We start from the raw sequence: 15862 nt of genomic DNA, 5'->3' as shown, positions 1-15862 counted from the left end.
GGCTCCACCCCACCCAGCCTCAGCTAAGCGCCAAGCAGCGCTCACCCTTCTCGCAGTGAAGCCCCGAGAAGCCCCCGGGACACAGGCACTCATAGGAGGCCTCCCGAGGGAGGCAGGAGGCCCCATTGAGGCAGGGGTGGCCCGAGGCCTGGGTACAAGGGTGGTGTGTGAAAGACGAGACGTCCACTGCCCGCAGCACGTGCTCCTGGGTCAGCAGCTGGTGGCCTTTCAGGGAGACCTAGGGAGATAAGAGGCGGAGAACCTCCGTCCTGCCGGGTGTCCTCCCTACCATGGCAGCCCCTGCCCCGGGACAGAGGCAACTCTGGGATGGGTGGGCCCTTCCTCACGACGCCACCACCCCTGCCCCTGCCCCACGCACCAGCTGGATGACGCCGTCAAAGCCGGAGGACACTGCAGCTGCCCGGGCCAGCTTGCTGAAATCAGGAGCCCCTCCGACATAGAGCGGCTCCTTCAGGTTGAGGACTGTGTGTGGCACCTGAGGGGAGGTGCTGGGTGAGGGAGCTCACTGGGCAGAGACAGGGACGCTAAGCCCCAGATCAGCAGCCCCGCTGGCCCGCAGTGATCCACCCCCCCTCGCCCGCCAGCCCACCTAGGAGGCAGTTAATCACACAAACACGGCCGATGTGGGGACTTAGTGGGGGTAGGGGCTACTCTAGAAGGTGAATGAGCAGGATGAGAGCAGAGACCAGTACCTTGCGGGACTTCTGGTGTCCGAAGAGCAGGGTGGGGGTTGCAGAGCAAGGGCCAGAGAGCAGTGAGGGCAGAAAGAAGACAGACAGACAGAGGCACAGGACAGACGGGGGAGAAAACAGTTCAGTGAGAGCCAGCTGTGGGGTGGGGGCTGCCATGCCTCCCAGGAGGAGGAGGAAGAAGGAGGCAGGGGTGTTGGTGGTGGGAGGTCCATGGCCCCGGGGACACTCACCGGGGACTCCCCCAGCACTCGGGGCCCGTCACTGACACGCATGGCGCCCTTGCGGCCACTGCGCTCCAGTGAGACCCTGGTCCAGGTGTCCAGGGCCACTGGCTCCTTGCTCCTGGTGAGGAGGGGGTACCGTGAGCGGGCTCTGGGCCCTGCCAGCCTGCCCACTCAGGAGCCTGAGTGACACTGCCGAGTGTCCCCAGTCTCACCCCCACGCCCACCCAAGAGGATGCACCTGATGACCGCTGCCCCCTTGCCCAGGTCATAGCGGAACTCCAGGAATCGATCATGCAACGCCAGTGACACAAAGTCCCCCTTGCCATCCGTCTTCTGCCCATTGTAGAGGAGCAAGCCACTGGGGCCACGGGCCAGGAACACCACGTCCAGCGCCATCTTCTCCCTGGGGTCACGCAGGGTCAGGTGGGGGCGTCTCAATGGCTGGACGGGGTTGGCGGGACGCTTCCCCCTCGTCCACCCCTTCTGTCCCTACTGACCCTAGATCTCGCGCAAACGTATGCAGGCCTTCCAGCTCCAGGTAGGAGAAGCCGCTGAAGTCAGCCAGGAAGGGCCGGGGATAATCCTGCTTGGAGACTGTGCAAGACAAGAGAGCAGTCACACAGGGGGCTGGGCCCTGACCCCCGGGGTTCCCTGGAACCCCACTGATCTATGCGCCCCAGGCCTAACTCAAGCCCTAGCGCTAGCCTGACCTCCGATCCTAACCCCAAACCGAACCCACACCCTAATGCTCAATCCAAAACCCCTCCTCCTCACCCTCCTCCCAGCCCTGACAGCCCAGTGCTCCCACCTGTCTGACAGAGGGCGCCCCCTCGTCCCTGGGGGCATTCGCACTGGGCCTCGCCCCCAGGCAGCACACGGCAAGGGGCTGCCCCGTGGCAAGGGTTCGGCTCACAGGGGTTCTCGCCATCACTACAGGTTGCACCTGGAAGGAGACAGGAAGGGGTCCCAGGAGACTTGAACCCTTGCCCACAGACACACAGCTGTGCCCCCTGCCCCAGCACCCGGCCCAGGCTCCACCCTCACCACAGCGGCCGGGTGGGCACTGACAAGGGAACACACCAGCCTGCAGTCCCTGGCACAGGGCCCTACGGAGGCAGGGGTGGTCCCTGCACTCACCCACACCAGAGCTTCGGGTTACTGTCCCCTGCCAGCTGCTGAGTTCCAACCGCTGATTGTTGATGTCCAGCAGGCGGATACAGCCCTTGAGGCCAACGCTGACGGAGGTCCTTTCGAGCACCCTGCCGCCAGGATGAGGGTCAGGCGTCAGAGGCCAGAGACCAAAGGCATCCTCCCTCACAGCCCCTTGTGACACTGCCCCCGCCCCCCAGTCAGCCAGGATCCCCAGCCCCAGCCCCTTTGATGTTCACAAGATGGCTAGTCCCACAAAGAGGACAGAACCAAGAAGTGGGTTGAGGGTCAAGGCTCAAGGAAGAAGGTCAGGGCCAGCCTAGCCCCTCCTTAGTGGTAACACAGCAGCCAGCAGGACCATCCCTGGTCCTCAGGGATGCCACCCCAGGGGTGACAGAATCAGGATCAGGATCAAATCAGGGTCATTGCCATCATCCACGCTCACCCTTCCACCCATAAGAGTCAAGGGTCAGGACCAAGGTCAGGGCTCCAGGATCAGGGGCACCCCACCCTCCTTGATGCTCACACGGAAGCCTGGTCCGCTGGGACGCCGCCCACAAAGAGGTCTGTGTCCAGGTTGAGACCATCCGTACCACTGGGGCTGTGGCCCACAACAGGGGTCTCACCATCCACTGAGAGGGTACCCCGGCGCCAGTGCCGAGACAGCTCCAAGCGATGCCAGCGGCCAGGCTCTACAGGCACTGAGCTGGTCAGTACCGCGGGCCCCGAACCTGTGTCGAACCTGGGGGATGGGAGCAGGCGGTCAGCACAGCGAAAAGGAGTCAGGTCCACTGCTCAACCTCAGCCTCCCGCCCTAACCCTGAGCCGCCTCACCTCCGGTCCTGACCACCCCCGCCCCAGTATGCCCTGGCCCTGATCCCACCCCGGCCTAGGCAGCCCTGCGTGCTCACCTGAGCTGCACGCGGCCCCCCAGCAACGTCAGTGACAGGAAGTCCTTGCCCCGGGCGTTGCCATTGTAGAGCAGCAGCCCCTGTGGCTCCCACGTCCGGAACTCGAGCGCCAGGCGCAGTGTGTGGTAGGCACGGAGGGTGGGGAAGGCCAGGAAGGAGTGGCCTCCGAAGGCTGGCAGTGAGGGCTGCAGTGCTGCAGGGGGACGGGGAGGGACCGGCTGCAGGGTGCAGGAGACCCTGGCCCCACCCTGCGTGTTCCTCCAACTGGAGATCCCCAGCCCTGTCCCCGGCTCAGGGGTGCCTAGCCCCCGACTCCTGACGGTGGCTTGGTGCAGCCCCGACCCTTGCCCCTTGCCTCTCTCCAGTGTGAATGACCCTTACCCTTCTCGCAGGTGTCTCCCCTCCTGCCCACTGGGCAGCTACAGGTGAAGCCTCCACCTGAGTCTTGGTCCTGGCAGGTCCCTCCGTGGAGGCAGGGCTGGGAGTCACAGGGCCTTGGTGGCTGCTGGGTGCCTGGGGGCAAGGGCCGGCGTCCAGGCACATGACGGGGGGCAGTGGTGGGGAGCTGGCGTGTCGTGGGCAGGGCTGTGGTCCTGCCAACAGGCCGGCTTGTGTGACTGGGGTAGAGGGCCCGCTGGGTCACAGCAGAAGGCAGGTGGGCCACGGTGGTGGCCCTGGCCGTGGCGGCGGCAGGTGTGGCTCCCGTGGTGGCTCCCGTGAAGAACGCAGGAAACCAGTCTGAGGGTTACGGAGACTGTCAGGATACCCAGAAGGCAGAGCACAGGGAGGGCCAGCAGGGACAAAGGTCCTCGGGGTCGCAGGGGATGACAGGACAGGCAAGCCACAGCACTTGGCCAGACTGGGCACTCACCAAAGTCCATGAAGCGCACGTGCTCCTGCAGTGGCCGCCTGACCCCCAGGGACCGGCGCCTAGAGGCCTGTATCTGCCGGAGCAGGGCCTGGCCCACGTCGGGCGCCCTAAAGGTCGTGGCTGAGAAGGAGGGGACACTGAGCACGGTGGAGCCCCACACAGCGCCCCTATTGTCTCCTGGGAGGGCCCAGGGTAGGGAACTCACCAGGATCAAAGTGCACGTCCACAATGGCTCGGACTGAGCTGCCAGGCCCCAGGTCCCGCAGGCGGACACTTCGGAAGTCCTTCTTAACGTCTGAGTTCCGGAAGAGGTCATCCAGCTGTGGGTGCGGAGCGGGTGAAGGCTCCGGGGAGCTGCCCAGGCCGGGTTGTCAGGCCCTCTCGCTGCAGCCCTTCTCTGGGTCTGTCCCGGGAGGGAAGTGCAGCCCTGCTCTGTGGGCCCCATACGTACTGTGCTCTCGATACTCCTAGCGGTCTCCCCAAAAAGCTCTGACTTGGGGTCAGCCATCTCCGGTGTATAGAACAGCTCTTGCCCCTCGACTCCCTCAAGCTCCAGCACACCCTGGAACGCCTTGGTGGCTGTGGAGGAGGGGGCAGTGAGGCCCTGCCTGGCCTCTGAGCTGGCCACGGGCACAGGCCCCAGCAGCAAGCCACACGGGGTGCAGGGCAGGTGGTGGTTAGTCAGATGATCATGAGGTTAGTGGGGACCCGGGGCAGGGCTGGCATCAGTTACCAGGCAGACTTCTTGGAGCAGTGCCCGAGGCCGGCTTGCAATAGGAAAGAAGTTAGCCACAGGGTCCTAGGCACCCACACGTGCGTGAGGGCCGAGGCCACACGTGTGCATGCCTACACCGAATCCCCGAGACCACGCACACGTGTGTGCCAAGACCAGAAGACTATAAACCCTGAAGGCCCACCTGCTGGACAGGCCTCCTGTCTGCGGTGGGGGGAGACAGCATTCCTGGCTGTGTCCAGGCCACCATTCACGTTCCACCCCAGCCCCCGGCTACCCACTCACCAGGACAGTTGGAACCTTCTGTGTCCAGCGAGGGCGTCTTGCCATCCGAGCAGCAGCCCAAAGGTGAGTTGTAGCAAGAAGCCCTCTCTAGGGGTGGCCCAGGGGTCACAGCGCTGCCACCTTCAGGGGGCTCGAGTCCTGGGAAAGGACAGTCTAAGCCTAGCCCCAGGGGTGGCCCTCCTGGGCGCTGTCCCCCACATCCCTGGGCCCATGCTCACCCCCTGAGCCCGTCCCACTGGCTTCCAGGTCACCACTCAGTTCCTCATCGCCGCTCCCATCAGCACTGCCAGATTCGCCAAAGGCAGATGTGGCGAGATTGGGGGCTGTGGCAGGGGCCGTGGGGGGCATGGTCAGCACGGGCCTCGTGGTTGTCCTGGGGATGCGGGCAGTGGTCCAAGGTCCCGGTGAGGGTCGAGGAGTGGGCCGGCTGTGAGGGGTACTGCCGGGAGTCAGGGGGAGGGCGCTGGGTGGGGGCGGCAGCGCCCTGCTCACGTTGAGCCCCAAGGTGGCCACGGGTGCAGGAGATGCTGGGCGGGCACCAGAAGCAATAGCCTCTGCAAGAAAAAGAGAGTCTGAGTGGAGGGCTGGGTCAGGTGGTCAGCCCAGTGTCGGGCCTTCGCGGTCAGTTCTGGGGCGGTGGGTTGGGCCTCACCCTGGCATGGGCCAAGGCTCTGGATAGAGATGTCCAAGCCCTGGCGGCAGGCGATGGTCCTCAGTTGGCACTCATTGCCGTAGGTGACTCCGTCCGACCCACAGACCTGGGGCACAGGGCAAGGATGCTGGCGGAAGGCCCCTCGCCTCTCCTACCGCCCTCCACGTGCCCCACCCCTCACCTTGGTGGCACTGGCCTCTGGACAGGTGGGTGTTGGGCACACGCAGTGTGCGGAGCCAGCTTCCTCCACGCAGGATGCCCCAAACTCGCAGCGCATCTCAGCACAGGTCTCGGGCGCCAAGGAGTCTGGGGCAGACACGGGGGGCCCTGCTGGCTGAGGAGGCCTGGCCCCTATGACGGCCCCACCCCCAGCAAAGGGAGCCAAGGTCGGTGCCAGGCACGGCCCTCACCTGTCTCACAGCCAGCAGGGCCCAGGGTGTGGCCGTCCGGACACTGCCCGCACTTGGGTCCGGCCACCCCAGGCTTACACGAGCACAGCCCTGCCATCTGCTCACAGTCGTCCCGCACAGCACCCCGGGGGTCACAGCTGCAGGCTGGGGGGGCAGGGGGAAGAACCTGAGGTCCACGCCTGGTTTCCCCACTGGCTCCAGAGCCCAGCCCAGCTCCTGCCTGGTGCGGATCAGGCCAGGGTCTGAGCAGGTGAGACGAGGAACACAGTGACAAGGTGGACAGGTGGGAGTGCCCACCTGGGAACTGACCGTCGCCCCTGTCACTCACGAGTGCAGCCGCTCCGGCCGTCGGTGACAATGCCACGGAAGTTCCAGAAGCCAGGCTCACAGCGATCACACTTGAGGCCCCCGACCCCTGGGCGGCAGGAGCACTGGCCTGTGGCTGGGTCACAGGTGCCACTGTAGGAGCCATGTGGGTTGCAGTGGCAGGAGCCTGCAAGGCCAGGGCAGGATAAGGTCACTGCGGCTACATGGCTCCACCCGGCTGGGGGTTAGTGTTGGGGTCAAATACTCACTGGGGCAGCCAGCCAGGCCCACACCGCGGGCAGCAGTGATGTTGTCCTGGCAGCAGCCGTAGGGGGTCTGGGTGCAGTGCGGGGGAACTGCAGGTGGCAGCGGGGCCAGGGTGGGGCCTGCAGGAAGGGGGCAGAGGGTTCAGATGTCACGCATTGCCTGATGCCCACTTTGGGCCTGGCCACTCCGCCTCAACCTCCCCTGATGGCAACTCCCACCAGGACCTGGGTACCTGGGGCTCGGACCACACCACTTATAAAACACGTCCGGACGCATGGGACCAAGAGCATGCAGAACACCCAAGGTCACGTATGTACACACACAACCGGAACCAAACACGCTTAGGGTAGCACGTTTTCACAGACTGGCATACACACACACAAACACACGCACGTGTGCACCTTTGCCAACGTTCCTCCAAAACCGCGCGCATTCAAACACCCCGCAGACATGCATGTGCACACGCGTGCAGAAGTCCACGCGCATACGCCCGCGAGCACTCGTGCACACGTAGAAGTACCTAAACGTGACGTATCCACTGGATCACCGTCAGTCTTCCCCCAAAACAAAGTGTCCAGAGCGTGGGCCTCCCTAACACGCGGCCTCCCTGCACCAAAGCCCAGTCTGGCGCACGGTGGGTGCTCAGTGCACCTGCTGACTGATGGGCACCCTACGGCCACGTGTGCAACTACACAAACACGAATACTCGCCACCGCCGCACATTTAAAACACTTACGTGTGCGCACGCCCCACACGGCACGCGTGCGGCGCTCACGGGGACGTGCCTACCCACATGCCTCACACGTGTGTGCACACACGCCAAGGCACATTCACACACAGGGAACAGGCCACACACACCCAGACGGAGCCCGTGTGCCCACTCACCACGGCAGGTTCCCTGAGCCGCGACGTACAGTTCCCGCTGCAGCTCACACCGGGCCTTCTTCAGCTCGCACTCGGTGCCGTAGGTGACCCCGTCGGAGCCACACACCTGGAAGGGCGGGGTCAGCGTGGGTGGCCACAGCCACTTCCCCGCGGCCCGCCCGGAGCCGGGGGAGCTTGGGGGGCGGGGGTTGCTCACCGGGCTCCTCGGGGCGCTCTGGCAGCTGAAGTCACAGACGCAGGGCCCGTCTTCCGAGTCCTCGTCCCAGACGCCGCCATGCTGCCGGCACAGCTCCCGCTCACACTCGCCGTCCTCTCCAGAGCCAGAGCCTCCGGAGCCGCACTCGGCTGCGGGGAGGGGGCCGGGTCACCCGTGGGGTCCTGTCTGAGGCGGGTGCACGGCAGCCCCTGCCGGTCATCCCCGAGCCTACCCTGCTCACAGGGCCCTGCCCGGGCCTCCTCGATCCGTGTCTGCTGCTGGCAGGCAGCCTCCCGGAGCTCACAGGCGCTGTGGTAGGTGACACCGTCACTGCCACACACGGGGCCGGGCGGGGGGCGCTCACACCGGGGACACACACACCGTCCAGCCGAGCACACCGCGCCAAAGGCACACACCGTGTCTCCGCAGGTCTCTGTGGAGGGCGAAGCCAGGCGGAGGTCAGGGGACCCCAGCCGAGCGGGGGAGACCCAGGACCACAGCCTGCCGGCCCCCACGGCCCCACTCACGGCAGCGTCCAGCCGAGACCACACGCAGGCTGATCTGATGTGTGCAGGCGTGGACGTGCAGCTCACACTCGCTGGCATACGTGTGCCCATCAGAGCCGCACACAGGCTGGGCCAGGGCCACGCACTCGGAGGGGCACACGCAGCGCCCGGTCTCAGCCTCACACAGAGCTCCGAAGCGGCACTGCCCACAGCGGTCTAGGGAAGGGGCTCCGTCACCACGGCGACCAGGACCCACGACCCACTAGCAAGACCCACTTGCCCGCCACTGACCACAGGGTCCTCTGCGAGCCACCCGGATCTCCCGTCCAAGGGTGCAGGCCGTGGCTTCCAGCTCACACGTGCTGCCATACGTGACGCCATCACTGCCACACACAGGATCATAGATGCCCGAACACGCCTGCTGGCACACACACTCGGCTTCCCCGTTCTTCACAGCACACGCTGCCCCAAACGGGCACTGCACCCCAAGGCACGGGGACAGGGGCTGGTCTGGGGAGGACACAGGCACCCAGTGAGCTCCACCTGCTCCCCCAGGCTTATGCACAAAGCCCCCAGCTCCACGCAGCAGACCCTCTCCCAGGGTGGGGACAGCAGAGGGGAGGCGGACTGGGAGAAGGGCCGAAGTGCTCAGGACACAGCAGAGAAAGGGACAGACACACGACAGACGCGGACAGGGACACAGACCCAAACAGCCTCGGCCCCCTGCGTGAGTGGAGGGAGGGGCCGCCCCCAAGACGCAGGAACTTCCTGACTGCCCCCCCTGCCGTGGGTTGAGGGAAGGCCAGGCTTATGCAGCCATCCGGGTCACTGACCCCTGGCCACCAGCAGCCCTGGGACACCCACACAGGTAGGGGGGCTCTCTCCCCATGGGGGGGGAGGAGTCTGCAGCCCACAGTCACACCCAGGGCCACAAGGGGGAGGAGGTGTCTGTCCACTTGCTCTGAGGACCACAAGGCCAGGCAGCAGCGAGCCACCCCCCCTCCCTGCTGTGCCGGGGGCAGACCTCGGGCTGTGGGCTCCTGGCGGCAGGCGCGGTACCTCATCCTGCCAGGTCAGGCTGGAAGACACAAGAGGCGGAGCCAAGAGGGAAGGAAGGACAGAGGAGAGAAGACAGACGCAGAGAGAGAGAGAGAGAGAGAGAGAGCGGAAAGACGGACAGACCGACTGACAGGACACGGGCTGGGGGTTGGCAGAGCCACAGCAGTATATGCTGTCTCCACCCTCCACGGCCCGCCCCCACGCAGCCCGAGCCTGACTGAGACTTTGCCCGCACAGGGCCCAGGGGACTGGAGGGCGGAACGGCCCCACGCAGGCACCAGGGAGCCGGGCACCCGGCTCTGCCCACTCCCCGCTGGGTACTCCCGGCACCCTCCGAACAGAAGCCACCGCCCCAGAGCCTATCGACAGACAGCAGCCCGGCCAGGCCTCCCCCGTCACCGGCTCTCGCCCAGGACCCCAGCGGGAGTGTGACTCAGGATGCGGATGGTGTGTGATGACAGCCGGCAGGGACCCATGCAGGACCAGCCCGCTTGCAGCGTGGGCCCCACCCACTGGTGCTCACCACACGGGCCCTGGTGCTTGACAGGGATGGCGCGCTGCTGTTGACACTCAGCCTGCTGGCGCCAGCAGTCACTGTCGTAGGTGTGCCCGTCGTGGGCGCACACAGGTCTGTAGGCCCCGTCGCAGATGACGCGGTCACAGGAGCAGCGGGGGCGACCCCGGCGGATCAGGCACACGGCGTTGAACCTGCACACATCTGGGCACTGGTCTGGGAGGGCAGAGCAAGGAGATCAGACCGGCCGGAGTGCCGCCTTGGGACTCGTACAGGAGGTGGTGAGTGGGCACCAGGGAGGAGCGCAGGAGAGTGTGGGGACCGGCAGGGATGTAGGTCACACAGAGCGGCAAGGCCGGGCCCGCCCGCGGCCACCCACCTTGAGGCTGGCACTGGCCGGAGCGCACTTTCTGGAGGAGGAGGCCACGGGCAGCTCCCGTGCGGCCCATCGTACAGTCGTTGTCGTAGGTGACCCCGTCGTCCCCGCACACGGGTGCCTGCCGAGGAGGGCAGCTCTCTGGCCGCAGCAGCATCTCAGGGCGCCGCGTGCGTGGGTTCACACGGCAGATACGACTTAGGTCACTGCGGGCGCTCTGGCAAGGGTCTAGAGGGCAGGAGGGCGGAGGTCAGGGTGCTGTGCCGTGCACGCGCACGCAGAAGTCATGCTACGCGCACAGGGGCAGGGCTCACCACAAGGGCCGTCGAACTTCTTGAAGATGTTCTCTTGGCGCGCGCACGCATGGCGCAGGAGCTGGCACTCGCTGGGGTAGTCGGCCCCGTCGCTGCCACACACGGGGCCGTCAGGGGGCCCCCGGCAGGTGGCCGGGCACAGGCACGTGGCCGTCTGCCCGTCTGCTGAGCGCGCACAGGTGCTGCCGAAGCTGCACGTCACATTGGAGCAGGGGTCCCGGGAGCCTGTGGGGGTGGGGGGGTGGGGTCACAAAGCCGTCCCCTCTGCCCTTGGGGCAGCGCCCAGAGCCCGCACTCACCGCAAGGCCCGCGGCTGAGGAGGCGGATGCGTCGCTGCTGGCTGCACTGCGCCCGCTGGAGCTCACACTCGTTGCTGTACGTGGAGGCGTCGGAGCCACACACAGGCGCCACCACAGCCGGACAGGCACTCTTCTTGCACACACAGGAGGCTCTGCCGGAACCTTCCGCGCTGGGCTCACACACGGCGCCAAAGCCACACAACATTCCTCGGCATGCTGGGCGTAGGACGGGAGAAGGGAAGGTCAGGGCCCAGCCTCTGCCGCCCCCCGGGCCCCGGTGCACACTTCCAACGTCCACGCATCTGCAGAGACCTCACGATGCACTCGGTGTGTTCGTTCGTTAGCCCCACGGACACGTCCACACACGTCCACGCTGGCACGCGCGGAGACGTACGTATGTGTGTCCATCGCGGCCATGGACACACGCACCCGTGCGCGCTGACAGGACCTGTTCCCTCTCCCTCTCCAGCCCCACCCACCACAGTCCCCCCCCACCCCCCCGCCACCAGCCCCAGGGCCTTTCCTCATGGTAGAACCTTCTCTGCCCCCTCCCCCAAACCCCACAGCTGTGCAGGGGGGCATCCCCCAGATCTCACACCAGCACCAGGGAATCAAGTCCACCTGTTCCTGACCCACCGCCGTGGGGACCCTACACACAGAGCCACACACCTACAACCCCCAGGACAACATCACAGGGAACTGGCTCCAGGTTTGCTCAGGAACCCACCCTGCCTCCACATCAGAATCAAAGCCCCTCATCTGACCCATGACCCACCCCTCAGAGCCCCGGTCCCGGCCCCTTCCTGGGGGCAGCTGCTCCAGGGTCCCAAAGTGGCCCAACCCCTGCCACCTCTGGCCTGAGGTCACCTGGTTTTAAGGCAGGTGTGGGGGAAGTATCCGGGGTCAGGCCACACATTCCACCTTCTGGCTCTGGGTCCCTCCTTGGCCAGGAACCTGGGGTCCCGACCCCAGGCCTTCCCCTCAGGTTTCCTTTCTCCCCACATCTTTTCCACGTAAGCTCTGCCTCTCGGGCTTTTCTCGGCCCACCCTGCGAACCTTCCACACCTCTCTCGGTCCCTCAGCTATGGCGTTCTCAATAGGGCCTTCTCCAGGGTTCCTGGCCCTCCCACCCTCCCGGCCTCCCCAGCTGAAAGCTGACGGGGTCTCTCTCTGAGGTCCCTCGGGTGCTCACACACCTCCCTCTCCCCCGTCTGTCCTCTGCGGCCTCCATCTCAGTAAATGTCCTCCCCCTCCTCCCCAGTCCTGCTGCCCACCCCCCCCATACTCTCCACCGTGACCTCCTCTGGGAGGCCGAGCACAGGGGCTCTGCAGACCTGTTACCCTCCTCTTTAAACACTTCAGTTCCTAACCCTGTAGTTAAAAATTGTTGTGTGCCCAGCACACACCCTGTGGCTGAACCTCTACTCTCTACAGCAGCCCCAGGAAGTATTGCTCCTGACCCCACCGGTGAGGGACCACAGTCCCTTGGACCGGAGGAATGAAGGCTCTCGGACATTTAAACCCAGAGCCGTCAGAGACAGGTCCTCCTGAGAAGACCCAGGTAGGCTGACTGCTTGGGACCCCCACCAGGACCCCCACCAGGACTGCACGCCCACACGAGTGCAGGCCCGATATAGGCTGCAGCTGTTTAGACCTGATGAATGTTTAATCGCTTGTAATTATCATTAATAAGTTATGGTGCAGAGGGTGGGGTGGCTCCCCCCATCACCTCCCAGCAGGCTCAGGAAGTGGGGCAGGAGGGGGAAGCACCTCCATTCCGGGGGGGGGGGGCAGGGCCCCAAAGGGAGCTGCAGCCAGCCGTTGCCACGGCAACAGCCCACCCCAGGCTCCTCCGGGCCTGACTGGGCATCCCTACCCCCACCCCACACAGGCCGAGTGGACCGAGGCCTGAGGCAAGGGCGGGGCCAGTAGGGACACCCCAGCTTGGAGTCCCTGCAGCCACCTGTACTCCCCTCCCACTGACACTCCTGTCTTCCTCCTCCCCACCTCACCTGAGCCCCTGCTCCTGCAGAGCCCAGAGCCAGGCTGCCTCCAACTCTGCACTCACCCGCCCGGCGACTGCGGGCAAGTTATCACCTTCCATGCTTCAGTATCTCCTTCTGTGAGTGGGGACAGTGGGACCTGCCTCCCAGGGTTACCGTGGGGCCAATATCTGCAGCGGCTTGGAGGGCGCCCAGCACGTAGCTCTATGCGGACCGTAACAAGAACTGTCGTTACATCAGCACCCCGCTCTGTCCCGCCTCAAACCAAACTCAAATCCTGTCTACCCGCAAGCCCTCTTTACTCTCTGTCTCCCTCCAACTCCATCTACTCTCCCCTAGCACCTTCCTCTCATCTTCCTTGCCCAAGGCCCCCGGGACCCCCCGGGCAGAATCCACAGGCACTTGCTGATATCCAGCGGCCCCGTTTTGTTTGGCTTCAACTGGACCTACCGACCGAGGTCTCTTCCAGAGTACTGGACCCCGTGGCAAAGACTTGGTCGTCACCTCATTACACCTCTGGTTCCTGGGCTGCCTGCCGTGTGCCTGTGCCCTTGGTTTGAGACCTCTCTCCGTCTGATCACCCTCGGTCCAGCCAGACCGCTCCAAGGCTCCCACCCCTTGGACAAAGACATCTACGCCTGGATGACCAGCACGTTCCTTGCGCACCAAGACCTGCACCCTCCCTCCACAGCCCAGGGTTCTGCTTTGTCCCCCCAAGATAGCTACTAGTGGGCGATGGCGGTGTTGACAATGGCAGCTAACCTGTGACAAGCAAGGCTGGGGCACTGGGTCAGGCGGAGGGAGGATGATGGACTGCAAGGTGAGGGGGCTGGGGGCAGAGACCAGAGCCGTCTCGGGGACAGGGCCCTTGGAACTAGCTGTCGGACTGACGGTGGCTGAGGGCAGAGGAGAGGCCAGGGTGCCTCTGGGGGCCATCAAGCTCAGGCTCCCGCACTGACTCCCAAGTCACACAGGCGGGTCCAGCCCCAGCGCTCCCACCTGCCACCACTTTGTGGAGCCCACGCCGCTGTCAGAGTGGCGGTTCGCCCGGGGCCATCTCCTGGCTGCAAAGTGGGGGTAGATCTCGCGGCTCCCAGCACAGTTACAGCCTTTGGTGATGTGACGTGGGCAGAGCAGAAGCCTGAGTTCACGACGCTCACCCTGTCCAGGCTGAAATGGTTTCCCTCCCCAGACCCGTGCTCAGGCCGTCAGGCTAGGCGAGGGCTGCTCCCGCGCGTAGCCCTGATACAGCTCCACAGCTGCCCGTCCCCATGTCTGCTCTCCACGCCCCCCCCCGGGTCTAGGGAATCACAGAGGCTCAAGACAAGTTTCTTGATTGGACGTAAAACACGCACAAGCACACACACGTGCACACGTGTTTGCTGGCAAGCTCATCACAACAGCCGTGCCCTGTGTGTGGCAGGCACCACTCGAGCCACGCCCATATTAGCCCTTAATCACCCCATAAACTGCCCCTCATAAATGCAGGCAGGGCACCCATATACCCACGAGCCACGTGTCCTGCCGCATTCGCCCCAGGCTAGACTCCTACAGGAGCCTTTCCTCGGCCACTCAGCTTCCCTGCGCAGTCTTGCTCCCTGCACGCCCAAGGGCTCCCTCACGCGTGCCATGCTGGAGGCGGCAGTGGCTTTTTATAACCACCGGTTGGAGTGAGTATATTCAACTCCTCCCCTGGTCTCGGGTGGGGGATGGACTGGATACCCCAAGCCCTGCCCATGGCCACAAGTACACAGTGTGTGTGCCTCGGAGGGATGATGACGGCCGTGGCACGTAGCCGTCCCCAAGGGTGCAGTAGGACCAGAGTGTGGGTGTGGGGGCCCACGTGTGCAGCTGCAGGGAAGACCGGGGTGTGCGTAAAGCAGAGACGCAGCTCTTACGCTTTAGGAGAGGAGACTGGGGACACCGGGAGAGGGGAAGGTGCCTCCCGACCCAAGCCCCGCCTTTAAATCCAGACAGCTCCAGGACCCTCTCCCACAGCCCATCCCATATAAGGATACCCTCCTACGTGTGACTTCTGTGGACGGGGCCAGGCACCTGCCCAGCAGGGGGCCCGGTACTGACAGCAAACCTGGTAGCTCTCCATGTCCCCACCCAAGGAGAGGACCCCAAGCCGCCCTTTCTGGTGGCATCAACAGCTTCCTCCCCTCCCCTTCCCATATTAGCTAAATCACAGTGGCCTACAGACTAGCAGGCCTCTCAGGGAGGCCAGCCCATAAAGTGGGTCAGGAGGGCCAAGCCCAGGCTGTTCAGTCTCAGGGACAGGCCCTCCAATCCCTCCTCAGTCACCGGTCCTTCACACCCACCCCCTGCTCTGCACATGTCGTCTGACCCATCTTACAACCTGCAGGCCCCAGGACTTATTCCCAATTTTTCGGCCAAGAAGTGCAAGGCCCACAGAAGTTGGAGACATGCTTGTGTGCGATGGCCCTTGGCCAGGACAGGGCCAGGCCCAAGGACTCCAGACCCGACACGCCCTCTGCCCGTCCACCACTGTGATATCCCAGGAAGGACCCAGGCTCCCTCATCCAGCCTCATCTGTTCCAGATACACCTGATATGTCTGGTGTGCACACCCTAAGAATGGCTCCTGATCCCCAAGAGTGCCACTGTCCCTCCAGACACAGTCTCCCAAGTGCAGCCGGTCCCATCGGAGGCCCCCCACTCACTCACCGTCCGGAGGCACTGGAGGTGCTGGTGTGAAATGGGTCCCAGGTTTGTCTGGAAAAAAACAAATGTCTGAGTTAGGCCTCACTGAGTAGGCTTTGCCATAGCTGTCCCTTTGCCCAGTCTGGAGGGGCCACCCCTGCACACCCACACCTGCCCTCTATGCCCGTGCCCACCCCCACCCCTGGCCCCATTCTGAGCCCTGAGGGTTGGCCAAAGCCTGTGGGCAGACAAAGGCAGAGGCCCTTGCTTTTCTCTGCCTCTTCAGCTGTGTGGCTGGACACCTGACAGGGGGCTCCAACAGCAGGGGTGCGGGCAGCCTCTTATTCCCGTAGGGGCCCAGCCCCAGGCCCTGCCAAAGCCCCCACTTGCAGTGTATTCAGCCACTCCCTTCCTCCCCAGCTCCCAGAACGAGTTGTCTCTGCAGCTCAGGGTGAGGGTCAGCTCCCCATGAACGCAAGGACAAGCTTTGACAGGCCCAGGGGTCCAGAGAATGACTCATCCT

General features: G+C 64.6%; 1 protein-coding gene across 6 annotated transcripts in view; it reads right to left on the bottom strand.

Annotated features, from left to right (window-relative positions):
- AGRN (agrin) overlaps nt 1-15862 on the bottom strand; it is a 34399-nt gene that overhangs the window by 3759 nt on the left and 14778 nt on the right. For 2 of the 6 annotated variants that reach the window (XM_042996082.1, XM_042996085.1), the window contains 31 exons: nt 15364-15411; nt 10671-10886; nt 10372-10596; nt 10061-10285; nt 9691-9897; nt 8400-8618; nt 8130-8324; nt 7835-8035; nt 7603-7751; nt 7407-7512; nt 6524-6640; nt 6277-6441; nt 5949-6092; nt 5720-5844; nt 5539-5644; nt 5105-5458; nt 4887-5024; nt 4320-4447; nt 4074-4188; nt 3869-3988; nt 3379-3735; nt 2998-3190; nt 2613-2828; nt 2075-2196; nt 1746-1880; nt 1435-1531; nt 1176-1340; nt 944-1055; nt 714-725; nt 380-496; nt 46-238 (listed from right to left, as the gene is read on the bottom strand). In XM_042996082.1, coding sequence (XP_042852016.1) covers nt 46-238; nt 380-496; nt 714-725; nt 944-1055; nt 1176-1340; nt 1435-1531; nt 1746-1880; nt 2075-2196; nt 2613-2828; nt 2998-3190; nt 3379-3735; nt 3869-3988; nt 4074-4188; nt 4320-4447; nt 4887-5024; nt 5105-5458; nt 5539-5644; nt 5720-5844; nt 5949-6092; nt 6277-6441; nt 6524-6640; nt 7407-7512; nt 7603-7751; nt 7835-8035; nt 8130-8324; nt 8400-8618; nt 9691-9897; nt 10061-10285; nt 10372-10596; nt 10671-10886; nt 15364-15411 — 5022 coding nt within the window. The remainder of the gene's footprint in view (nt 1-45; nt 239-379; nt 497-713; nt 726-943; nt 1056-1175; nt 1341-1434; nt 1532-1745; nt 1881-2074; nt 2197-2612; nt 2829-2997; nt 3191-3378; nt 3736-3868; nt 3989-4073; nt 4189-4319; nt 4448-4886; nt 5025-5104; nt 5459-5538; nt 5645-5719; nt 5845-5948; nt 6093-6276; nt 6442-6523; nt 6641-7406; nt 7513-7602; nt 7752-7834; nt 8036-8129; nt 8325-8399; nt 8619-9690; nt 9898-10060; nt 10286-10371; nt 10597-10670; nt 10887-15363; nt 15412-15862) is intronic. The other 4 variants (XM_042996084.1, XM_042996086.1, XM_042996083.1 and 1 more) reach the window with 3 other exon arrangements.

Source organism: Panthera tigris, chromosome C1, assembly GCF_018350195.1.
Source record: "Panthera tigris isolate Pti1 chromosome C1, P.tigris_Pti1_mat1.1, whole genome shotgun sequence".
Lineage (NCBI taxonomy): Eukaryota > Metazoa > Chordata > Mammalia > Carnivora > Felidae > Panthera > Panthera tigris.
This window is presented reverse-complemented; position numbering and strand designations above follow the sequence as displayed.